This window comes from Balaenoptera physalus, assembly GCF_965194825.1.
Source record: "Balaenoptera physalus genome assembly, chromosome: 12".
NCBI lineage: Eukaryota > Metazoa > Chordata > Mammalia > Artiodactyla > Balaenopteridae > Balaenoptera > Balaenoptera physalus.
Genome location: NC_138897.1, coordinates 69885840 through 69912616, shown reverse-complemented (window position 1 = coordinate 69912616; position 26777 = coordinate 69885840). Strand labels below are relative to the sequence as shown.

The 26777-nt window shown below is 44.9% G+C and overlaps 1 protein-coding gene and 1 long non-coding RNA gene across 6 annotated transcripts in view; one reads left to right on the top strand and one right to left on the bottom strand.

Annotated features, from left to right (window-relative positions):
• DGCR2 (DiGeorge syndrome critical region gene 2) overlaps positions 1-26777 on the bottom strand; it is a 71852-nt gene that overhangs the window by 39106 nt on the left and 5969 nt on the right. For 3 of the 5 annotated variants that reach the window (XM_082417237.1, XM_082417233.1, XM_082417234.1), the window contains exon 2: positions 625-747. The exons of the other annotated variants lie outside the window; for them this stretch is intronic. In XM_082417237.1, the coding sequence (XP_082273363.1) occupies positions 625-747 (123 nt within the window). The remainder of the gene's footprint in view (positions 1-624; positions 748-26777) is intronic. 5 annotated transcript variants of the gene reach the window in all.
• Positions 771-26777, top strand: part of LOC309639703 — a 31231-nt gene continuing 5224 nt past the window's right edge. The window contains exon 1 of the long non-coding RNA XR_014251809.1: positions 771-26646. This is a non-coding gene — a long non-coding RNA (uncharacterized lncRNA). The remainder of the gene's footprint in view (positions 26647-26777) is intronic.

Sequence of the window (26777 nt, the reverse complement as noted above, 5' to 3'; positions counted from 1 at the left end):
GGGCCTGCCCTGGAGGCTCCCAGCCTGGCCGCCACCATCCCCAATGTCACCAGAAAGACAGACGCCTCAACCAGAGACACGCACGAGACAGCCAAGCCAGAACAGGCTCCAGGACGACCGGGAGGGGTCGTCTCTCAACGGTCACCTTCACAGGCAGATACTGTCCAACCCCTCGAGCCGACACCCAGGTCTTCAGCAGATGAGTGTGCTATGTGTGTGCGTCACAGGCACACGCACACACCCTGGACCAAGCTGAGAGCCAGGGCTGCTGTGAACATGCTGCTCTTGGGGGCAACCCTCATCGAGGGGACGGGAGCAGAACCGAGCAAAGGAGCCACAACTCAGACTTCGTGTGGCATCCACCCCTGTCTCCGGGGCCCGAGCGAGCAGGATGGCAGGAGGGCCACGCCTGGTCACCAGGGCTGCCACCCAGGGGCTCGCTGTGGGCCGCAGTGCCCCCAGACGTGGCCTCTTGGGCCCCCTCATGCCCCCCATGGCCCTGGCCCTGCAATCGGCTGCGCTGGGACCTGCCGGCAATGGGCATGTATTTTTTAAAGAGACACAGAAAGAGAGAGGGAGGAGGGGAGGGCGGCCACCACACGCGTCCCCCGGCCCATCACTCACCTGGACAGTCGGCTTCATCACTCTCATCCTCACAGGTCACCAAGCCGTCACACTGCCAGGGGAGGGGGATGCACTGGATGGCGCCGCTGCGACAGGCAAACTGGCCTGGGTTGCACCGCAGCTCTGTGGGACCAAAGGCAAGAGGCTGTTAAGGACGCGGCACCACCTGCACCTCTGAGCACAGGGGGCAGGGGTGACACAGACACTGACCAGACAGAGGTGCCAGCACGCTAGGTGAATGCAGGGGGAGAGGCCGCCCCCACCCGGGGCCCCAGGCCACTGCCTGGATGAGGTGGGGGCACGGGGCTCCCGAGGCTTCACAAGGTGCACAGGATGGCACAGGAGGGGAGGAACAGGGGAGCCCGCCACGAACCGAGACCACGGGGACAGGTGGGAGGAAGGTATTTCGAACTTCAGGTCGCATGTTGTATGGAGCAAAGGTGATTTAGCCAGTAAGTGACGTGACAAGACCTGTGCTTTAAGGAAGGTACAGTGGGCAGTGGTTTCTGGAAGCAACTGTAATAGGGGACCAGACAAAACACTGAGTAACTCAGTACCCAAGGGACTGACTGAGGCAGGGGTCGGCCAGCTCCTGCCACCCGCCCGCCCTGGCTCTCAGGTGTGCCGTCAGCAGGCACGGCCGGGGAGAGACCATCCTTGGGGTAAGAGGGAACAATAACAATAACTGAAGCTCATCAGGGCCACAAAAGCGCCTGTTCTCAGGATCCACACTGGAAAAAACTTCTAATTCATGGGGCACTGGGTCAAGATGCAGAAGAGTCTTGCCTGGTTAGTGGGGAAAAATTAACTCTAGGCTAAATGCTGCCCTAGTCCTGACTAACCAAGATTAAAACGAAGAGCTGAAATGACCAAACTGTTTGCAAGTCACATCCTAAAACAAAGCTCAAGAATATTTATAGGAATATGCAGAAATACGCAGAACTCAGAAAGTCAAAATTCACAGTCTGCCATGCAATAAAAAAATTACCAGGTATGCAAACAGAAAATTATGACCAAAATGAGGAGGAAAAAAAAATCAATCCAGAAATGGCAGAAATGACAGAAAAGATAAAAACATTAAGAATTATTATAACTGTATTGCAAATATTGAAGAAGTTAGAGGAAAGATTAAACATGTTAAGTAGAGCTATGGAAGACACAAAGAAAGAAACCTACTGTGAGAGATACAAACACACTGCACAGACAACAGAAACTCTAAACAGAAAGGAAAGAAGGCTAGAAAAAAATGAATTGTGGCTCTGGGACCACTTCAAGCCACCCGCACACATGTACATGGAGGGGAAACAGAAAAAATATTTGAAAAAACAATGGCAGAAAAATTCCCCAATTTGATGAAAACTATAAACCCACAGATCCAAGTAGCTTGATGAACCGCAGACACAAGAAACAGAGAGAAAAATACGCCAGGGCACATCATAATCAAATTGCCTAAAACCAGCAATAAGGAGAAAAGTCTTAAAAGCAGATAAAAAAGACATGATGCACAGAAAAACAAAGTAAAGATGACAGCAGATTTCTCACTAGAAACAACACAAGCTGGAAGACGCTGGAACAACACTTCTCAGTCTGAGAGGAAAAAAGAAAAGACTGCCAACCTGGAGGCATTTAAAGCAAATGCACACATACTCCATTGTGGGGTTTATAACCTGAGTGGAAGTAAAATTGTGACAACAGCAGCACAAAAGCCGGGAAGGGAGAAACTGAAGCATACCGTTTAAAGGCTCTAACACTACAGGTAAAGTGGTCTGTCCCATGAATGCGATAAGTTAAAGTTGAATATCACTAAGCTAACACAAGAGCTACAGCAAATAAGCCAATGAGGAAGACAAAAGGAACAAAACATACTCAACCTAAAGGAAGAATAAACAAAGGGAAAAGGAAACAACAGTTGGCACAAATAGAAAACAAACGACAAAATGGTAGACTGTTATCAAATTTGCCTGATCAATAAACATATGGGGTGATCGAAACACCCTAACTAAAAGGCAGAATTTGTTACATAGGTAAAAAAGCACGATGAAACTACATGTGTCTAAAAGAAACCCACTTTACATAAGGACACAAATAGGTAAATATGAAACAATGGACAAAGATATGTCATGCTAACACGGATCAAAAGAAAGCAGAGGTGGCTGTATATATATATATTTATATATATATATATTTTTTGATTTATTTTTTGGCTGCGTTGGGTCTTTGTTGCTGCATGGGCGCTTCCTCTAGTTGCGGTGAGCAGGGACTACTCTTCGTTGTGGTGGGCATGCTTCTCATTGCGGTGGCTTCTCTTGTTGCGGGGCACGGGCTCTCGGCGCATGGGCTTCAGTAGTTGTGGCACACAGGCTCAGTAGTTATGGCTTGTGGGCTCTAGAGCGCAGGCTCAGTAGTTGTGGCGCACGGGCTTAGTTGCTCCGTGGCATGTGGGATCTTCCTGGACCAGGGCTCGAACCCGTGTCCCCTGCATTGGCAGGCAGATTCTTAACCACTGCACCACCAGGGAAGTCCCAGGGGTGGCTGTATTAATACCACACAAAGGAGACTTCAGGGAAAATAATATTACGAGGAATGAAGAAGGTATGTAATAGTGATAAAGGACATAATAACCTTAAATGTCTCTGCATCTATAGCAGAGCTTTAAATGAAGGAAAAACTGCTGTAACTGCTAATAGACAAATCCACAATCAACTTCAATCCCTTCTCTCAATAACTGATAGAACAAGCAGACAGAAAATCAGCAAGGGGGGCTTCCCTGGTGGCGCGATGGTTGAGAATCTGCCTGCTAATGCAGGGGACACGGGTTCGAGCCCTGGTCTGGGAGGATCCCACATGCCGTGGAGCAACTGGGCCCGTGAACCACAACTGCTGAGCTTGCGCGTCTGGAGCCTGTGCTCCGCAACAAGAGAGGCCACGATAGTGAGAGGCCCGCGCACCGCGATGAAGAGTGGCCCCCACTTGCCGCAGCTAGAGAAAGCCCTAGCACAGAAACGAAGACCCAACATAGCAATCAATCAATCAATCAATCAATCAATCTTTAAAAAAAAAAAAAAAGAAAAGAAAATCAGCAAGGATACAGACAACCTGAACAACACTATCAACCAGCTGGACCCAACCGACATTCACAGAAATCTCTGCCCAACTACAGCAGAATACACATTCTTTTCACATGCGTACAAAACATTAACCATAATAGATAAATATACGAGCCATAAAACAAATCTCAATACATTCATAAAGGTTCAAATTTAAGTGTGTGGTTTGATCACAATGGAATTAAATTAAAAATCAACAGCAGGGGCTTCCTTGGTGGCACAGTGGTTAAGAATCCACCTGCCAATGCAGGGGACACGGGCTCGAGCCCTGGTCCGGGAAGATCCCACATGCCACCGAGCAACTAAGCCCGTGCACAACTACTGAGCCTGCGCTCTAGAGCCTGTGAGCCACAACTACTGAGCCCGTGTGCCACAACTACTGAAGCCCGCACACCTAGAGCCCGTGCTCCGCAACAAGAGAAGCCACTGCAATGAGAAGCCTGCGCACCGCAACAAACAGTAGCCCCTGCTCACTGCAACTAGAGAAAAGTCCGTGCACAGCAATGAAGACCCAACTCAGCCAAAAATAAATAAATAAACTATAAAAAAAAATCAACAGCAGAAAGATGTCTGAGAAATCCCCCAACTGTATGGAAAACAACTGACATACTTCTAAATACCCTATGAGTCAAAGGAGAAATGAAAAGGGAGATTAGAAAGCATTTTAATTTAATGAAAATTTGTGAAATGCAACTAAAGCAGTTCACAGAGGCAAATGTATTGCATTAAATTTCTATATCAGGGGATTTCCCTGGTGGCGCAGTGGTTAAGAATCCACCTGCCAATGCAGGGGATGCGGGTTCGAGCCCTGGTCTGGGAACATCCCACAAGCCGAGGAGCTACTAAGCCTGTGCACCACAACTACTGAAGCCTGAGCGCCTAGAGCCTGTGCTCCACAACAAGAAGCCACTGCAATGAGAAGCCCATGCACTGCAACGAAGAGTAGCCCCTGCTCACGGCAACTAGAGAAAGCCTGCGTGCAGCAACAAAGACCCAACACAGCTGTAAACAAACAAATAAATATTTTTAAATGTTTAAAATTCCTATATCAGAAAAGAAGAAAGGTCTCAAATCAATGACCTCAGCTGCCACTTTAAGAAATCAGAAGAACAAATGAACCCAAAGTAAGCATCAGCCAAGAAGTAAAAAAATATCAGAGAGAAAATTGATGACACAAGAAAACAGAGAAAATAACAACTGGATAGCCATTTAAAAAAAGAAAAGAAAAACTGTGATCCATTTCTTGTGCCAAAAATTAACTCAGAATAAATCACAGAGCTAAAAGTAAAACCTAAGACTATAAAACTTCTAGAAGAAAACATAGGAGAAAATCTTTGCGACCTTGGATGAGGCAAAGATTTCTTAGATACCTACACCAGAAGTATAATCCATAAAAGAAAAAGTTGATAAATTGGACTTCATTAAAATAGAGAACTTTCCTTTTCAAAAGACATTGTTAAGAGAATAAAAATAAAAGTTGCATACTGGGAGAGAACTGTAAATCACACATCTGATAGAGGATTTGTATCCAGAATATATAAAGAACTCTCGTATTTCTTTTGAGAACTCTCATATTCTCAAAAGAAAACAACCCACCCAATTTTTTAAATGGGCAAAAGATTTTAATGGACAATTAACTAGGGAATTCCCTGGCGGTCCAGTAGTTAGGACTCGGTGCTCTCACTGCCAGGCTGCCAGGGCCCCAGGTTCAATCCCTGGTTGGAGACCTAAAATCCCGTAAGCCTTGAGGCATGGCCAAAAATAAAAAAAAAAAAGAATGCACAATTAACCGAAGAAGATATACAGATGGCAAAAACACATAAAAAGATGCTCAACATCATTACTCATTAAGGAAATGCAAATTAAAGTCCTAATGAGATACCATTACATATTAGAATGGCTAAAATGAAAAATGACGATACCAAGAGCTGACAATATGTGAGGTAATTAGAACTCTCCTACAGTGCTAGTGGGAATGTAAAAATGGTACAACTACTGTGGAAAACAGTTTGACAGTTTCTAAAAGGCTGAATATATACCTACCATATGACACAGTCATTCCACTCCTAGGGATTTATCCAAGAGAAGTATATGACCATACAGAGACATGTTCAGAGTAACATTATTTGCAATAGCCAAAAGCTGGAAACAACCCAAATGCCCCAAACAACTGAATGGATAAGCAAACTGCAGTGGAGCCATACCATGGAATACTACTCAGCAGTAAAAAGGAATGAACCACTGAGATGCAGCAACGTGTAAGACAAAAGAAGACCAAAACGAGCAGCCAGCTGCAGGCTGCAGTTTGCCAAACCCTGTTCTAGAGTTAAGTGTCGAAATAAACCTACCCATACCCAGCACCTAACACAGGGAGGTGCCCACTGAATGTCTGCCGAACTGAACTACTCTGTTCTTTAAGTCGCTAACAAAGCGTCATCAGTTCTGATATCCCCGGGAAGGTTCTTTCCCTTCCTGACTCACCTGCACAGTGCAGGGGCTGTTCAGAAAGCAATCCAACCTGTGAATCACTGGTTAACACATGTGAATTGCTCATTCAAAAAATATTTGCCAAGCACCACTTTGTGCTGGGCAACCCTCCAGGTGATTGCGCTAGTGTGGTCAACGGAGCAGGAAGAGCCAGTACGTGGCACAGCCTGCCTCGCATGCCAGGCGGGGACCAACACACGGTCAGCTGCTTACTGTGTCCGCTGGGGATTCCCGAGGGTCTCACTGGTGTTACTCCAGCTGTAAATCAACATTCCCTTTCCTTTCTTCCTCAATATCCTCTCGGGTCCCCTTGTAAAGCATCCAGCACAATTGCTGCCATGTACAAAGCTGCTCAAAATCGTCTCCCCCTCTTTCCACTACTGGCTTCACCAAGGTCCTGTCCCAGCCCCCTCTTGTGATGACTATCTCCTGGCTGGCTATTCTAGCCAATGGATTGTTCATGCTTTTTGAAATAATCCATGCCCTCATCATGTACGTGCAAGGCCACAACACCAAAATACGAACTTCTTTCACACTAGTTCTCAAATCTTTTCATTTCAAAACCTTTTTATACTCTTAAAAATTCTGAGGACACCAAACATCTTTTGTTTATATGGGATACATCTATCAACATTTACTGTATTGGAAATTAAAGCTGAGAAACTGTGTAAACACAAGCTTCCCAAGCATTTACTCAAAAGGGCAAACACATCATAAACGCTGGAGAGGGTGTGGAGAAAAAGGACCCCTCCCACACTATTGGTGGGAGGTAAACTGGTGCAGTTACTATGGAGAACAGTACGGAGGTTCCTCAAAAACTAAAAATAGAGCTACCATATGATCCGGCAATCCCACTCCTGGGCATATATCTGGAGGAAACCATACTTTGAAATGATACATGCACCCCAATGTTCACTGCAGCACTATTTACAATAGCCAGGACATGGAAGCAACCTAAATGTCCATCAACAGATGAATGGATAAAGATGTGGTACATACATACAATGGAATATTACTCAGCCATAAAAAAAGAATGAAATAATGCCGTTTGCAGCAACATGGATGGATCTAGAGATTATCACACTAAGTGAAGTCAGACAAAGAAAAACAAATACCATATGATATCACTTACATGTGGAATCTAAAAATGATACAAATAAACTTATTTACAAAACAGAAACAGACTCACAGACTTAGAAAACAAACTTATGGTTACCAAAGGGGAAAGGTCAGGGGGAGGGATAAATTAAGAGGCTGGATTAACATATACACACTACCAGGATCTCCTGTATAGCACAAGGAACTCTACTCAATACTCTGTAATAACCTATATGTGAAAAGAATCTGAAAAAAGAATGGATATATGTATAACTGAATCACTTTGCTGTACACCTGAAACTAACACTACATTGTAAATCACCTATACTCCAATATAAGAAAAAAAAAAGCTTAAACACAGAGTTACTACAGGAGCCAGCAATCCCACTCCTAGGTATGTGTCCAAGAGAACTGAACGCCAGGACTCACAGACACCTGTCCTCTGATGCTCACAGCAGCATGACTCACCAGAGCCAAGAGGAGGAACAACCCAGGTGTCCAGCAACAGATGATGGATAAACAAGCTGCGGCCTGTCCATACAATGGAATATTACTGGGTCATAAAAAGGAAGCAAATTCTGACACATGCTACAATGTGGATGAACCTTGAGGACATTATACTCAGTGAAACAAGCCAGACACAGGAAGACAAGTACTGTACGACTCCACTTACATGAAGTCCCTGGAGCAGTCAAATCCACAGAGACAGAAAACAGAAGAGGTTGTCAGTGGACGGGGGTTGGGGATGGGGAGCTTTTGTCTGATGGGGACAGAGTTTCAGTTTGGGAAGATGAAAAAGTTCTGGAGATGAATGGCAGTGACGGCTGCACACCACTGCCAATGTACTTACACTGACCTGTACACTTAAAATGGTTAAAGTGGTAAACCTGATGTCATGTGAATTTTACCACAATTTTTAAAAACCCTTTAAAAGAAAGGAGAGAGAATAAATGAATGAATGAATGAAAAGAGAGAGAATCCCAAGCACATATCCCATTGGCCATCACATCAGGTAGCCTCTGGAAACAGCACTCTGCACCTGTGAGAGGGAGAGAGAGGCAGAGGACCCCTTGGTGCTGTCATGAAAATCATCTGACCTCTTGGAGTCCTAGAAACCCCAGCCACATGGGGAGAGCTACTGCTTTTTTTTTTTAAATAAATTTATTTATTTATTTATTTTTATCTTTGGCTGCATCGGGTCTTCGTTGCTGTGCACGGGCTTTTTCTCTAGTTGCGGCAAGCGGGGGCTACTCTTCGTTGTGTGCACAGGCTTCTCATTGAGTTGGCTTCTCTTGTGGAGCGTGGGCTCTAGGCGCATGGGCTCAGTAGTTGTGGCTCGCAGGCTCTAGAGCGCGGGCTCAGTAATTATGGCTCGCGGGCTCTAGAGCGCAGGCTCAGTAGTTGTGGTGCACGGGCTTAGTTGCTCCGCAGCATGTGGGATCTTCCTGGACCAGGGCCCGAACCCGTGTCCTTCGCATTGGCAGGCGGATTCTCAACCACTGCGCCACCAGGGAAGCCCAGAGCTACTGCTTTAACCACGCGATGTCTGGGGCCTGGAGGACTCGTGCCCTGTAGAAATGTCATGTCTCTGCAGTAGATTCTTTCTCTAGATTCAATTTCTTCTTTGTCAGCAAGTCTTGGCCTCATTTTAAATTATGTAAAGTGAGCTGTCTCAGGTTTCTGTGTGAAATTTAGTACATGGCCTAAATTGTCTGGAACTGATTTCCTCTCAACATTTACCCACAAAGAAATAGAGGAAGGGACTTACATGGCGGACCAGTGGTTAGGACTCTGTGCTTTCACTGCCCAGGCCCGGGTTCAATCCCTGGTCAGGGAACTAAGATCTCACATGCCATATGGCGCGGCCAAAAAAAAAAAAAAAAAGAAAGAAGTAGAGGGGGACTTCCCTGGTGGCACCAGTGGTTAAGAATCCACCTGCCAATTCAGGGGACACGGGTTTGAGCCCTGGTCTGGGAAGATCCCACATGCCGCAGACTAAGCCTGTGCACTACAACTACTGAGCCTGTGCTCTAGAGCCCGAGCACCACAACTACTGAAGCTCGAGCGCCTAGAGCCCGTGCTCCATAACAAGAGAAGCCACTGCAATGAGAAGCCCGCACACCACAATGAAGAGTAGCCCCTGCTTGCCGCCACTAGAAAAAGCCTGCGCACAGCAACGAAGACCCAACGCAGCCAAAAATACATAAATTTATTAAAAAAGAGAAATAGAGGAAAATGGCATACAGCAGAAGCCCATCACTTGGGAAATCAAAACTCAGCCCAGAAGTGCAGGAGCGGGTTGGGCCCCCTCTCCCCAGCCACCACGGCCCAGGCTTCCAGCGGTCCGCAGGCCCAGCCCTAGGCCACCCTGCCTCCCCAACATGGTTCGCACATGCTTCCCCGGAAAGAGCTCAGGGTGGGGCCCAGTGGGCGCTGGGCAGCACTGCACGGGGCTAGAAGGCATGGCGCCTGGGCATGAGGGCTGCCGGTTCCTGCTAACAAGTGCTGACAACGCAGAGAAGTCAGATGCAGATCCGCGGGTCGCCCTGCAAGGCGGGCCCCCTGCAGAGGGCTCACCTGAGTCCCAAGGTCAGAGGCTGAGAATAAGGGGCCTGAACCCCCAGTGACCACAGGGAAGGCCCTGGGCTGGATCCCTGCCACGGTCAGGGAAGGTGGGGCGTGTGCCCTGGAAGGAGCCCTGTGTGGCCGGGCCCAGCGGGACACATGAACCAAAGGGACCAAGTGCCTTCATGGTCACGCTGTGAGGAGCCACGCAGGAGTAGCCCCAGAACACCCATGGCAGCAGGGCCTGGGAGGCCGTTTTAGAACCAACTGTGATCACATCAGCAACTCCCACCTTCCCGACGGGTTCCAAGTGCCACTTGCCCTTTCAGGAGGTGAAGGGCCGCCTCCAGCCTTCCTCCGGCACCCCCTCCTCCCATGTTCTTGGGAACCCTGACTCAGCTATTCCCACGGCTCCCCCTGTAGCACCCCTGGCCCGTTCCCAGTGGTTCCCAGTCGCTATCACTTCACGGCTCCAGCAGGTTCCTGGCATGATATACAGGGAGATGAGCTTTGAAAGAGGCCCCAGGGACCTGTCCCAAGACAAACCGCAGGCCTCATCTCCCGGACTGCAGTGAAGCCCCTTGTCAGCCAAGACCCCTACTCCACCTTGCTGGGCTCCATCCCCTCCTAAGGGTGGTGGACACGAGGCCCCAAGGAAGTGGCCAGCTGCACAGCTTCATGTGTGTCCTCCGTCTCCTGGAATGACTCCGGGGCCCTCTGAGGAGGAACATGCTCTTGGAGGGACCTGCCCGGGGAAAGGGGCAGGCCCAGGGCTCTGAACGGTGCGGCGCCCCGTCGAGGTCCCGTGGACAGGAGGCCTGGGCGGCCCTGGGCTCAGGCAGACGTCAGGGTCACAGCAGGAGGGACACTGGCATCTGATCTTCAAGCCGCAAGGCGCTCAGAGACCAGCTGCCTGTGACCCTCAAGCCCGAGGGCCCAAAGTTCTAGAGGGAGACGGAGGCGCATGGCTCAGGGCAAACTATAGACTGAAGTGTTACCAGTGGGGTTTAAAGGCAGGCCAGACACCTCGCTGCTTATGCTATCCCCGCCTCAGCCGCCTGGCTCCCTCAGCAGAAGGGCTGACCCACCTGCCCTGTCCCCTGTCGGGCTGGCACAGCAGGATAGGACCCAGATCCCCAGCCCCGAAGCCAGCAAAGCTAAGTGGAATCCAGGCAGGAATCACAGCCGTCCCGTCAGGATGCTCTGCACTCTGATGTGGGGCGTGACTAACCCATCGTCCTTCAGAGGGTTGGGTCCAAATTTTCTGATTCTGACCCATTTTCTCTCTGTTAAGACAGAAGTCAGAGGACTCATGAAACGCAGTGCCTCCATAGAGGTCAGCCCCACAAAGCCCCAGGGGGCCAGGGCTGCCTGTCTGCCAACGGGACCTGCAGAGCCAGGGATGCACCAAAGCACTGTGAACATGAAAAGGCTCCTGTGGTGGTTTCAAAATACATCCACTGATGCTTCGATGTGCCTCCCTACCACCAGGGGCTCCCCAGTCACTGTGACCTTCAAACCCTTCACTGAGCCAGGGCCAGGCTCCCCCTCACTCAGCCCACCTGAGGGAGAGAAGACGCCCCCTGCTTCCCGGCACCTGCCTGCCCCAGGGGAGCGGCAGCCACTCCTGCCCATCAGCCGAGGAGTCACGAGGCTGGACATTGCTCCCACCAGCACAAAGTGACAAGGCCGAAGTTCAGTGTTGATTTCTCATAAATAACAAGCACGTTCTACATCTACATCTACATGACCATGACCTGCAACCTTCTCTCCTCAGACACGGCCCAACCAGGACACTGGCTGGTCTGCTGTGCCTGCCCTGCCCTGTGAGTCTCCTCGGTGGATGTTCGGGAAAGAAGGCCTGGCTGCAAGTGAGTGCGCCTAAAAGAGGAGGGGAGACCCCAGGAAAAGGACGGGACCAGAGAGGAGAGGCAGGATTGCCACGCATTTCTACTGAACCAACAGCACCTCAAGGAACGAACAGCAACTGGCAACAAGTCTACACTTTATGAGGGCTGGGTGCAGGGGAGGGAGGGACGGGCATACTTGGGAGGGAGACCAGGGCAAAGGGGTGGGCAGAACTGGAGTTACAGCATCCGCCTCTGACGGAACATCCACCAGCAGCTTCATCCAACAGTCATGCCACACACTTTTTACTTTTATTTTTTTCTCCCGGTTTTATTGAGATATAATGACAAACAGCACTGTATAAGTTTAAGGTGTGCACCATAATGATCTGACTTACAGACATCGTGAAATGATTATCACAATAAGTTTAGTGAATATCAATCATCTCATATAAAGCAGAGACATTTTTTTCCTTGTGATGAGAACTCTTAGGGTTTATTCTCTTAACGACTTTCCTATATAACACGCAGCAGTGTTAATTCTATTTATCATGTTGTACATTACATCCTGAGCACTTATTTATCTTATAACTGGAAGTTTGTACTTTTCGACTGCCTTCATCCAATTCCCCCTCCTCCCCAACCCCCGCCTCTGGTAACCACAAATCTGATCTCTTTTCTCTGAGTTAATTTTTGTTTTTGAAGTATAACTGACCTACAACACTATGTTAGTTTCCGTTATATAACATAGTGATTCTATATTTCTATACACTTCAAATGATCACAACTCCAGCTACCATCTGTCACCATACAAAGTTATTATAATATTATTGACCATATTCCCTATGTTGTATATTTCATACCTGTGAACCAATTACATTGCAACTGTAAGTTTGAACCTCTTAATCTCCCTCACCTATTTCTTTCCTTCCCCTACCCCTCCCCTCTGGCAACCACTTGCTTCTTCTCTGTATCTATAACTCTGTTTCTGTTTTGTTACACTTGTTTGTTTTGTCTCTTTTTAAATTTTTATTTATTCATTTACTTATTTATTTATTTGCCTGTGCCGGGTCTTAGTTGCAGCACGTGGCACCTTTGTTGCGGCATGCAAGATCTTTAGTTGCAGCATGCGGGATCTAGTTCTCTGACCAGGGATTGAACCCGGGCCCCTTGCATTGGGAAGGCAGGGTCTTAACCGCTGGACCACCAGGGAAGTCCCTGTTTTGTTTTTTTTTAGATTCAACATATAAGTGAAATCATACAGTATTTGTCTTTCTCTGACTTATTTCAATTAGCATAAGACCCTCTAGGTACATCCACGTTGATACAAATGGCAAGATTTTATTCTTTTTATGGCTGAGTAATATCCCACTGTATATATTATATATACCACATCTTCTTCATCTACTCATCAATTGATGGGCACACTTAGGTTGCTTTCATATCCTGGCTATTGTATACAATGTTGCAATAAACATAGGTGTGCATATATCTCTTTTACTTAGTATTTTCATTTTCTTTGGATAAATACCAAGGAGTGGAACTGCTGCACCGTATATGGTGGTTTTATTTTTAACTTTTTGAAGACTCTCCATACTGTTTTCCATAGTGGCTGCACCAATTTACATTCCCACCAACAGTGCACGGAGGTTCCCTTTTCTGCACATCCTTGCCAACACTTGTTATTTGTTGTCTTTTTGATGACAGCCATTCCAACAGCTGTGAGGTGATATCTCATTGTGGTTTTAAACTGCATTTCACTGATGATTAGTGGTGTTGAGCATCTTTTCACGTGCCTATTGGCCATCTGTATGTTTTCTTTGGAAAAACATGTATTCACATCTCTGCCCATTTTTAAATGTTTATTCTTTTTTATGTGACTGTAAATGAGACTGTTTTCTTAATTTCTCTGACAGTTCAGTGTTAGTGTATAAAAATGCCACAAATTTCTGTATATTAATTTTGTATCCTGCAACTTTACAAAATTCATTGATGAGCTCCAGCAGTTTTTTGGTGGCGTCCTTAGAATTTTCTATGTGTAGTATCATGTCATCTGCAAACACTGACAGTTTTACTTCTTCCTTTCCAATTTGGATTCCTTTTATTTCTTCTTTTTCCTTCTTCTTCTTTTCTGGCCACGTCATGCGGCATGCGGGATCTAAGTTCCCTGACCAGGGATAGAACCCGGGCCCCCTGCATTGGGAGCACGGAGTCTTAACCACTAGACGGCCAGGGAAGTCCCTATTCTTTTTTTTTTTTTTTTAATTTCTTTTTCTTGTCTGATTGCTGTACCTAGGACTTCCATTACTCTGTTGAATAAAAAGTGGCAAGAGTGGGCATCCTTGTCTTGTTCCTGGTCTCACAGGAAATGCTTTCAGCTTTTCACTGTTGAGAATGACGTTAGCTGTGGACTTGTCATATATGGCCTTTATTACGTTCAGGTACGTCTCTTCTATACCTACTTTGTTGAGAGTTTTTTAAAATTACAAACGGATGCTGAATTTTGTCAAAAGTTTTTCCATGTCTATTGAGATGACATTTTTATTCTTTAATTTGTTAATGTGGTGCATCACATTGATTGATTTGTGGATACTGAACCATCCTTGCATCACTGAGAGAAATCCTACTTGATCGTGGGGATTTTAATGTATTAGTTTTTCTGCTTATTTTTTTTTATTTTATTTTTTTAAATTTTTGGCTGTGTTGGGTCCTCATTGCTGCGCACAGACTTTCTCTAGTTGTGGCGAGTGGGGGCTACTCTTTGTTGCGGTGCGTGGGCTTCTCATTGTGGTGGCTTCTCTTGTTGCAGAGCACGGGCTCTAGGCACGCAGGCTTCAGTAGTTGCAGCACACGGGCTCAGCAGTTGTGGCACGCGGGCTCTAGGGCGTGCGGGCTTCAGTAGTTGTGGCTCACGGGCTCTAGAGCGCAGGCTCAGTAGTTGTGGCGCATGGGCTTAGTTGCTTCCCAGACCAGGGATCGAATCTGTGTCCCCTGCATTGGGCAGGTGGATTCTTAACCACTGTGCCACCAGGGAAGTCCGGGATTTTAATGTATTGTTGAATTTGGCTTGCTAATATTTTGTTGAGGATTTTGGCATCTATGTTCATCAATGATATTGGAATGTAATTTTCTTTTTTTGTGATATCTTTGTCTGGTTTTGATATCAGGGTGATGCTGGCCTCACAGAATGAGTTCAGAAGCATTCCTCTCTGTAATTTTTTTGAATAGTTTGAGAAGGAAAGATATTAACTCTTCTCTAAATGGTTCGTAGAATTCACCTGTGAAGCCATCTGGTCCTGGACTTTTGTTTGTTGGGAGGTTTTTTTTTCTTACTGATTCAATTTCATTACTGGTAATTGGTCTGTTCATATTTTCTATTTCTCCCTGGTTCAGTCTTGGGAGATTTTGCATTTCTAGGAATTTGTCCATTTCTTCTAGGTTGTCCATTTTATTAGCATATAATTGTTCATGGCAGTCTTTTATAATCCTTTGTATTTCTGTGGTATCAATTGTAATGTCTCCTTTTTCATTTCGGATTTTATTCGGGCCCTCTCTCTTTCTTACTGATGAGTCTGGCTAAAGGTTTATCAATTTTGTTTAGCTTTTCAAAAACCCAGCTCTTGGTTTCATTGATATTTTCTATTGTTTTTTAGTCTCTATATTTTATTTATTTCTGCTCTGATCTTTCTTTGTTTCTACTAACTTTGGGTTTTGTTCTTCTTTTTCTAGCTTCTTTATGTTGTTTGAGATTTTCTTATTTCCTGAGGTAGCTTATATCATTATAAACGTTCAGAACTGCTTTTGCGATATCCTATAGATTTTGGATCATTGTGTTATTTTTTATTTATTTATTCATTTTTGGCTGCATCAGGTCTTAGTTGCAGCACGCAGGATCTTCTGTTGCAGTGTGTGGGCTTCTTTCCAGTTGTGGTGCGTGGGCTCCAGATCGCATGGGCTCTGTAGTTGCGGCACGCAGGCTCTCTAGTTGTGGTGCACAGGCTTAGTTGCCCCACGGCATGTGGGATCTTAGTTCCCCGACCAGGGATTGAACCCACGTCCCCTGCATTGGAAGGTGGATTCTTAACCACTGGACCACCAGGGAAGTCCCTGGATCATTGTGTTTTTGTTTTCATGTATCTCCAGGAATTTAAAAGTTTTATTTCTTCAATGATCCATTGGTTGTTTAGCAATATATTGTTTAGCCTCCACATGTTTGTGTTTTTTGTATTTTTTCTTGTAGTTGATTTCTAGTCTCATAGTGTTGTGGTAGAAAAAGATGCTTGATATGATTTCAGTCTTCTTGAATTTACTGAGACTTGTCTTGTGGCCTAGCATATGGTCTATGCTGGAGAATGTTCCGTGTGCACTTGAAAAGAATGTGTATTCTGCTGCTTTCAGATGGAATGTTCTATATAGGTCTATTAAGTCCATCTGTCTAATGTGTTGTTTAAGACCAGTGTTTCCTTACTGATTTTCCTTCCGGATGATCTGTCCATTAACGAAAATGGGATGTGAAAATTCCCTACTATTATTGTGTTACTATCAATGTCACCCTTTATGTTGTTTTATGTACTTAGGTTATTCCTATGTTGGGTGCATGTATATATATATTTTTTAAGACTTCTTTTTTTTTTAATGTGGACTGAATTTTTAAAGTCTTTATTGAATTTGTTACAATATTGCTTCTGTTTTATGTTTTGGTTTTTTGGCCCTGAGGCATGTGGGACCTTACCTCCCTGACCAGGGATCAAACCTGCACCCCCTGCATTGGAAGGCAAAGTGTTAACCACTGGACCACCAGGGAAGTCCCTGGGTGCATGTATATTTACAACTGTTATATTTTATTCTTGGATTGATCCCTTGATTATTATGTAATATCCTTTTTGTCACTTCTTACAATGTTTTTTTTTTTAATTTACTTATTTTTATTATTTATTTATTTTTGGCTGTGTTGGGTCTTCGTTTCCGTGCGAGGGCTTTCTCTAGTTGTGGCAAGCGGGGGCCACTCTTCATTGCGGTGCGTGGGCCTCTCACTATCGCGGCCTCTCTTGTTGCGGAGCACAGGCTCCAGACGTGCAGGCTCAGTAGTTGTGGCTCACGGGCCTAGTTGCTCCGCGGCATGTGGGATCTTCCCAGACCAGGGCTTGAACCCGTGTCCCCTGCATTAGCAGGCAGATTCTCAACCACTGCGCCACCAGGGAAGCCCCACTTCTTACAATCTTTGTTTTAAAGTGTATTTTGTCTGATGTAAGTATTGCTACCTCAGTTTTCTTTTCATTTCCATTAGCATGAAATACCTTCTTCTATCCCCTTTCAGTCTGTGTGGCTTTACATGTGAGGTGAGTTACCTTTAGGCTGCATATATATGGGTCTTATTTTGTGCATCCATTCAGCTACTCTTTGTCTTTTGATTGGAGTATTCAGTCGATTTACATTTAAAATATTTATTCATATGCACCTACTTAATTGCCATTTTGTTGACTGTTTTTGAGTTGTTTTGTAGTTCCTTTTTGTTCCTTTCTTCTTCTTTTGCTCTATTCCCTTGTGATTTGATGAATCTTTCATGTTATATTTGGATTCTTTTTTTGTGTGTGTGTATTTATTACAGGTTTTTGGTTTGTGGTTATCATGAGGTTTATATATATAGTTAGATAGATACATAGATAGATAGATACGATTATTGTAAATTGCTGATCTCGAGTTCAAACGCATTCTAACCTGCATTTTTACTGCCCACCCCCGCACAAAGTTTACTGGTTTGACATCATTTTTTTTTAAATTTTTATTTATTTATTTATGGCTGTGTTGGGTCTTCGTTTCTGTGCGAGGGCTTTCTCCAGTTGCGGCAAGCGGGGGCAGCTCTTCATCGCGGTGCGTGGGCCTCTCACTATCGCGGCCTCTCTCGTTGCGGAGCACAGGCTCCAGACACGCAGGCTCAGTAATTGTGGCTCACGGGCCTAGTCGCTCCGCGGCATGTGGGATCTTCCCAGACCAGGGCTCGAACCCGTGTCCCCTGCATTGGCAGGCAGATTCTCAACCACTGCGCCACCAGGGAAGCCCGTGACATCATATTTTATATCTTTTTGTTTTGTGTATCCCTTTACTTATGATGGATATGGATGATTTTACTACTTTTGTCTTTTAACCTTCCTACTGGCTTCATACATGGTTGATTTACTACTTTCACTGTATATTTCCTTTTACCAATTAGATTTTTCCTTTCATTATTTTCATATTTCTAGTTGTGGTCTTTTATTTTCCACTAGGGAAGTCCCTTTAACATTTTTTGTAAAGCTGGTTTGATGGTGCCGAACTCTTAGTTTTTGCTTGGTTGTTAACATTTTGATCTCACCATGAAATATGATGAAAGCCTTGCTGGTTTGCAGAACTGGAGTGATAGCTATCTCACATCTTATGTAACATATATCAGCAATTTCATACAACACTCAAAACATATTCTGATGACAGCCATGGTATAGTATAGCCAGTACATCTCAAGAGAGACAACAGCTATAGCAAAATCAGATTCTTGAAAGTTCATTTTGCATGTGCCAAGCAGTGTATAAAGTGCCTTGAATACATTTTTACATTTAAATCCTTAAGACAAACCCATTAGCTCCTTCAAACAACAGAGCCTTGTGCCTCCTGGGGGCCAGGTACTGTGCTGGATGCAAGCAAGAACAGAAGGAGAAGTACAAGGTCTCTGCCCTCACAGAGCTCGAAGTCTAGTAAGGAGGCAGATCTTCCCAACCATGGAGTAGGTAAAGATTACCATAAAAGAAAAAACTGATAAATTGGACTTCTTCAAAATTCATAATTTCTTTGGTCAAAAGCTCAGTAAAGATACCTAGTTCAATGGAACAGAACACAGAGCCCAGAAATAAACCCACACTAATGTGGCCAATTGATTTTTGACAAAGGTACAAAGACAATTCAATGGAAAAAGAATAATATCTCAGTAAGTGGTAGTGAAACAACTGGAAGTCCACATATCAAAAAATGAAGCTCAACTCACAGACATACAAAACAAAATTATGGTTACCAAAGGGGAAAGGGGTGGGGGACAGGAGGGATAAATTAGGAGTTTGGGATTAACAGATACACACTACTATATATAAACTAGGTAAACAACAAGGACCTATATATAGCATAGGAAACTATATTCAGTATCTGTAATAACCTACAATGGAAAAGAATCTGAAAAAGAATATATATGTAATATAAATATATGTATAAACATATATGTAAATATAAACATATATACATATATATATCTGAATCACTTTGCAGTACACTTGAAACTAACACAACAGTGTAAATCAACTATACTTCAAAAAATAAAAAATCCCAGTGCTCTACCACTCAAAAAAACAAAACAACAACAAAAACAAAAACCCAAAAAAAACAAACCTCAACCCATACCTTACATCGGATACAAATATTAACCCAAAACAGATCAAGGACTTAAATATAAAACCTAACAGTATAAAACTTCTAGGAGAAAATATAAGAAAATCTTTGTGAACCTGCGTTAGACAGAGTGCTTACATTCATCACCAAGAAGAAAAATTATTATAAACTGGACTTTACCAGAAGACAAGTGGTTGCCAGGTGGGACCTCAAGGCAGAGGAGGCACTGACCACAAGGTGCACAAGGGAACTACGGGGGGATAGAAGTGTGTTCCGCATCCTGAGTGTGGTGCTGGTTACATCTGTCAAAGCTCAAAGAATGATATACAGAAAGAGTGAATTTTAGTGTCCTAAACAAACAAACAGATGTTTTTAAAAGTACAGTTAAGCAAATGAATGGGTAAGTCACTGACAGAAAATATCTGCAATACATCTAAGAACTTTTGTATATCTGGTATACAAAAAGAACTTCTACAACTCAACAATAAATATAAATAACGAAAAGGCAAAAAACCTCATACAAGTGAGCAAAATATTTGAAGAAACACTTCTCCAAAGAAGATACATGAATGGTTAAAAAGGACATGAAAAAGGACTTCCCAGTTGGTCCAGGGGTTAAGACTCTGTGCTTCCACTGCAGGGAGCATGGGTCCAATTCTTGGCCGGGAAACTAAGATCCCGCATGCCGTGTGGCATGGCCAAATTAAAAAAAAAAAAAAAAGAACATGAAAAAGTTCTCAACATCATCACTCACAGGAAAATGCAATTAAAAAGAACCACCTGATGGGACTTCCTTGGTGGCACAGTGGTTAAGAATCCGCCTGCCAACTGTTGGTGGGAATGTAAATTGATACAGCCACTATGGAGAACAGTATGGAGGTTCCTTAAAAAACTAAAAACAGAACTACCATATGACCCAGCAATCCCACTACTGGGCATACCCTGAGAAAACCATAATTCAAAAAGAGTCATGCACCACAGTGTTCACTGCAGCACTATTTACAACAGCCAGGACATGGAAGCAACCTAGGTGTCCATCGACAGATGAATGGATAAAGAAAATGTGGCACGTGTATACAATGGACTATTACTCAGACATAAGAAGAAACGAAATTGAGTTATTTGTAACGAGTTGGATGGACCTAGAGTCTGTCATACAGAGTGAAGTAAGTCAGAAAGAGAAAAACAAATACCGTATGCTAACACACATATATGGAATCTAAAAAAAAAAGAAAAAAAAAAAGGACCTAGGGGCAGGACAGGAATAAAGACGCATACGTCAGGAATGGACTTGAGGACATGGGGAGGGGGAAGGGTAAGCTGGGATGAAGTAAGAGAGTAGCATTGACATATATACACTACCAAATGTAAAATAGGTAGCTAGTGGGAAGCAGCTACATAGCACAGGAAGATCAGCTTGGTGCTTTGTGTCCACCTAGAGGGGTGTGATAGGGAGTGTGGGAGGGAGATGCAAGAGGGAGGGGATATAGGGATATATGTATACATATAGCTGATTCACTGTTATACAGCAAAAACTAACACAACATTGCAAAGCAATTATACTCCAATAAAGATGTTAAAAGAAAGAAAGGGAGAGGGAGAGAGAGAGGAAGAGAGGAAGGAAGAAAGGAAGGAAGAAAAGAAGGAAGGAAGGAAGAAAGAGAAAGAAAGAATCCACGTGCCAATGCAGGGGACACAGGTTCGAGCCCTGGTCCAGGAAGATCCCACATGCCACGGACCAACTAAGAGAAAGAAAGAAGGAATCCACCTGCCAGTGCAGGGGACACGGGTTCGAGCCGTGGTCCAGGAAGATCCCACATGCTGTGGAGCAACTAAGCCCATGCACCACAACTACTGAGCCTGCACTCTAGAGCCCGCGAGCCACAACTACTGAGCCCGCATGCTACAACTACTGAAGCCTGCGCGCCTAGAGCCCGTGCTCTGCAACAAGAGAAGCCACTGTGATGAGAGACTCGTGCACCGCAACAAGGAGTAGCCCCCACTCGATGCAACTAGAGAAAGCCCACATGTAGCAGTGAAGACCCAATGCAGCCAAAAATAAATAAATAAAATAAATATTTATTTAAAAATATATAATAAAGAAGACACAAATACGGAGTTCCCTGGTGGTCCAACGGTTAAGACTCCATGCTTCCACTGCAGGGGGGCATGGGTTCGATCCCTGGTTGGGGAAGTAAGATTCCACATGCCACGTGGTGCAGCCAAAAAAAAAAAAAGACAGAAATAAACAGAAAGACATCCAATATTCATGGACTGGAAGACTTAAGAGGTCAATACTGGGACTTCCCTGGTGGTGCAGTGGTTAAGACTCCGCCTGCCAATTCAGGGGACACAGGTTTGATCCCTGGTCCGGGAAGATCCCACATGCCGCAGAGCAACTAAGCCCGTGCACCACAACTACTGAGCCTGCACTCTAGAGCCCATGAGCCACAACTACTGAAGCCTGCACGCCTAGAGCCCATGCTCTGCAACAAGAGAAGCCACTGCAATGAGAAGCCCACACACCGCAACTAGAGAAAGCCCGCACGCGCAGCAATGAAGACCCAACAGAGCCAAAAATAAATAAAATAAATAAATTTCTAAAAAAAAAGAGGTCAATACTACCCAATCTACAGATTCAATGCAATCATTATCAAAATGCCAATGATTTTTTTTTTTGCCAAAAGATAAAAATTCATCCCAAAATTAATGTGAAAACTCAAAGGACCCTGAACAGCCAAAACAATCTTAAGAAATAAAAACAAAGCTAGAGGCCTCACACTTCCCGATTTCAAAACATAGTAAATTACAAAGCTACAGTAAACAAAACAGTGAGTGGCATAAACAATGACATATAGACCAATGGAACAGAATAGAGAGCCCTGAAACAAATCCTCACATATATGGTAAGATGATCTTTGAGAGAGTAGCAAGGTTACACAATGTGGAAAGGATAGTCTCTTCAACAAATAGTGCTGAGAAAAGTGGACATCTACGTGCAAAAGAATGCAGCTGTACCCTTACCTTATACCATATACAAAAATTAACTCAAAATTATTAAGGACTTAAATATAAGACCTGAAACTATAAAACTCCTAGAAGAAAACATAGGAGAAAAGCTTCATGACATTGGATTTAGCAATGGTTTCTTGGATATGACACCAAAAGCACAGGCAACAAAGGGGACTACATCAAATTTAAAGAAACAACAAACTAAAAATGCAACCTACAGAATAAGAGAAAACATTTGCAAATCATGCATCTGATTAGGGGTTAGTAACCAGAATATACAGAAAACTCCTAAAACTCAACAGCCTAAAAACAAACAACCCAATTCAAAGACAGGCAAAAGACTTGTTCCACTAATGTCCTTTTTCCATTCCAGGATCCAATCCAGGACACCACACTGAAGCTAGTATTACAAAGGAATTTCTTCTCTTTAAAAAAAATACTTATTTATTTATTTATTTTTGGCTGCATTGGGTCTTAGCTGCGGCACGCAGGATCTTTCGCTGCCGTACGCGGGCTCTTCGTTTCGGTGCGCGGGCGGTGCGCGGGTTTCTCTCTAGCTGTGGCGCGCGGGCTTAGTTGCCCCACGGCATGTGGAATCTTAGTTCCCTGACCAGGGACTGAACCGGCATCCCCTGCATTGCAAGGCGGATTCTTAACCACTGGACCACCAGGGAAGTCCCACAAAGTAATTTCTAATACACTCCATCAGAAGATTTTAAGGTAACAAAATAAAAAACATTAATAGCATTTATTAATGTTAAAATCTAAATAATTCAATCGTTATAAATTTTACTTGGCCTTTCTCTCCAGTGATGCTGACTGGTTGTCTACTCAACATACATAATTCTCTTCATACCACAGAAGCAAAACTGGAAAAAATATTTTAAGCAAATAGCAATATATACTAATGAGAGTTGATATGTTAAAACTGTAAATATCTACTCCTAAAATGATACTTTAATTTACCCAGGAAAATACTACAACCCACTGGAAAAAGAAATGTTTCCTTACCAATTAGCGTGATGAAATAGAAGCTTGGTATACTAATGAGATTATAGTAAATACTTTTCTCAGTATTATTTGTTTAATAAATGTGGTTTCAAATCAATACAGTTTTGAACCTAACTGTTTAACAGACACACATAAGAGAAGAGAATTAATCCAAATAGCTTTTGGACCCAGTACTTTGAGTACATACCATCAGTCTAAAGACAAAAAAAGAGCTGGAAAAAAAAAAATTCCCGAACTCTAACTCAGTCAGTCTGCTGCTGGTAGTGGTAACAGGTATAGCACTCCTGAAATGGTTCTCTGTGCACTGTGGGAATAAGGAAATAGTAAATCTACTGATGTTGTTGGAAGCCCCAGCTCTACTGTAAAAAGAGGGAGATACCAATATGAACCAGGGAAAGGAAGCAAGACCCTGGGATGCTAGGTTGGAACTAAAGATACAGTATGAGCTTATAAACAGAGACTCGCACGGACACACCCATACGCCCACACTACCGAGACGGACACACGCCCCAGCTGGACCAAAAGGTCTAGCAGCAGCAAGGTCCTCTTGGCGATGAACATGCCTAGTACCAAAATCTTGGTTTCTCCAAGAATACCATCTCCCACTAAAAGGAACCAGTGCTCCGTGGAAAAATGCTGGGGGCAGGAAAGATACAAGGTGAGCCTGGTAATGAGGAATGTTCAACAGTGCTTGGGGCATGTCAGAAGGATACAGAAGCCAGCCTGAAGGGGTCCCACCGCCCAAAACAACTGCAATGTAATCACCAAAATGAATGACAATAATGACTATCATGCACTGAATAAGAAGAAGAATGCATGAGTCCATACCGATGTTAAAGAGGAAGAACAAGCTTTTTTACAGTAGACTAGTAATAAATGAAAGAGGAGTAAGAGAAAACCATCATTTAGCAATCATCACAGCAGTAACTGATTCAGGCAAGAATCAACAATAGATGCTTAAAACCACTGGGCCAGGGCTTCCCTGGTGGTACAGTGGTTAAGAATCAGCCTGCCAATGCAGGGGACATGGGTTCGAGCCCTGGTCTGGGAAGATCCCACATGCCGCGGAGCAACTAAGCCCATGAGCCACAACTACTGAGCCCATGAGCCTAGAGGCTGTGCTCTGCAACAGGAGAAGCCACCACAATGAGAAGCCCGCACACCACAATGAAGAGCAGCCCCGGCTCGCTGCAACTAGAGAAAGCCCGCACGCAGCAACGAAGACCCAATGCAGCCAAAAAAAACCACAAAAAAACAAAAAAAAAACCCCACACTGGGCCAAGTGATCTGTCTCCCTAACGAGTACCTGCCGACCACAAAGGGGGAAAGAAAGCCACCTTTCCAGTCAAGAAATGCAGTCAAAGCCACCTCACCACATGGCCACAGTTAACAAGGCTATTCCTGGGACAAGCTGCCAGCTGTGCCCAGGATGCACGCCCTGAAGGGGACTCAATGTCTCGGGGGATCACTCCTGCCAAAGATGCGGCAATTGAATCTGACCACGAGGAAACAATCTGATAAACCCGTAAGGAGGAATATTCCAAAAAATGGCCGGCCTGTACTGTTTAAAAAGTCCACACCATGAAAGACAAAGAAAGCTAGGGAACTGTACCAGATTTCAGAAGATTAAATGCACATGACAATTAAATGCAGCAGATGATCCCGGGCTGGATCCTGGATTGGGGGAAAAAAATGTGTGGTGAATGGGACAACTGGCAAAGTGGGGATATGGCTCATGGTACTACCCCCGTGTTAGCAGTCCTAAACGTGCTTCCGGGAGAATGGTTTGTTCTTAGGAAATAGGGGAAATGAACTTAGAAATGAAGGGTCATGTCTGTGTGTGCAGATACATTTCATCTCTGGACGTGCGCGCACGCGCACACACACACACAAAAAGCGTGCAGATGTGGGACGAGTCAGATGTCACAATCGGTAAATTTAAGTGAACTGTATACAGTTGGAGTTCCAAGTACTACTTTTGCAACTTTTCTAGAAGCATGAAATGTTTTCAAAGTTAAAAATGTTTTGGAAAAAGAATGAGGTAACCCTCTGCCTTCCTCTGAAGGAAGATACTTTGAAATCTTAATTCTTTTTGGAATTAAGGCTTCTTCATGCCAATAAAACATGCAGATCATTGGATCTTAGGATTTGGTTTCGCTTTTACCCGTAAGACACCTCACAAATGAGTAATTTTGTTCATGTCAAAATTCCTCTAGTAATTTTGTTCATGTCAAAGTTCCTCTAAATGGTCACTCTGAGTCTAAATTATCCTTGGTGAAATTATGTCATTTAGGTAAATAAGCACACTAATTAGAGTTACAGCATAAATACACGTAAAAACCAGGAGTCGACCTGGAGCTGCTGCAGATGGTTTTAGGCTGAGACAAGCCCACGAGATCAGATCCTCAGCACCTGCCACCATCTCCAACCGTGCAGCTCTCTAAATTGCAGCTTCGGGTTGAGGAAAAGTTGTGATAAGAGGTCGCCTGGAAGAAGGCCCGGAGGGCAAAACAAGACTGAGGAAAGTTCTTATAAAGGCTTGTTTAAAAAATAAGAAAAAAGAATGAAGTAAAGCTGTATGGACTTACCCACAAAGACCTCCAAAACACTGTCAAATGAAAACATAAAAAAAAACTTGTAAAAAAAGTATAATTCCATTTACGTAAAATAATCTATCTGTGAATTTTTGTAAGTGTGAAAAAAAACCCGCCATCATATTTCCAGACTGTGCTGGGCTTTCCCACGGCTCACACACCGGTCTGGACACACATCCTTCGCACGGATGGGGTGGAGGAGAGAATCTGAAGAACGTCTCCCTTCCAGAAGTGGCCAACAGACCCCCAGACAGCTGCTGCAGAGCCCGCCGCATCCTTTCCAGGCCCTTCCAGGCCTCCCGTCCCATCTCATATGACCATGAAGCTCTGTGGGTAACTGACCGACCCAGGGACCCTAGGAAGTCGCCAGTGACACATGAAAAGGCCTCCACGTCAGTAGACCCGGTGGCAAGTGAGCAGGGGGTCCTGGAGCCTTAAGTCTCCAGACCGACCCTCCGGGACGCCCTCAAGGTGGCTCCTGCCCCCTGTCCAGTGCCTCGGGGAACCCCAGGCAATCCTCCCCACAGCGACCAACTCCAAAGGAGGGTTCCCAGGGAGGAAGGCGGCTTCCCAGCAGGGCAGGAGCTCAGGGTGGACCCGGAGGCCCTTGTAGTACAGTATCCACACAGGGCTCTGCTCTCAGCCCCCAGCTGTCCGACAAGGAGCTGTCAACGGCTGAGGACAGAAAGACAGACGACAAGCTGATTGGACTGACAGCTGGCTGCCAGGGGCCCGGAAGCCAGCCTACAGCAAGGGACCGGAAGGGGCAGGGGCATGAAGGACAAGAGCCAGCCCTGGTGACTGGAGTGACAGCCACGCCAGGTGGAGAGGAGGGAGAGAAGGCAAGAGGCGAGCGTGTGTGGACCCCACACCCACCGGCTCTCGAGCGAGGTCAGTGTAGTGCGCCAGCCTGGGAAGGGCGGGCCACGTCCTTGGGCAGAGGGCACGGCCATCGGAGGGGCAGCCTGCCCCCCCAGCCCCTCACAGCCCCCGCCTGGGCGGCTGGTGAGCTTCTTCAGTGA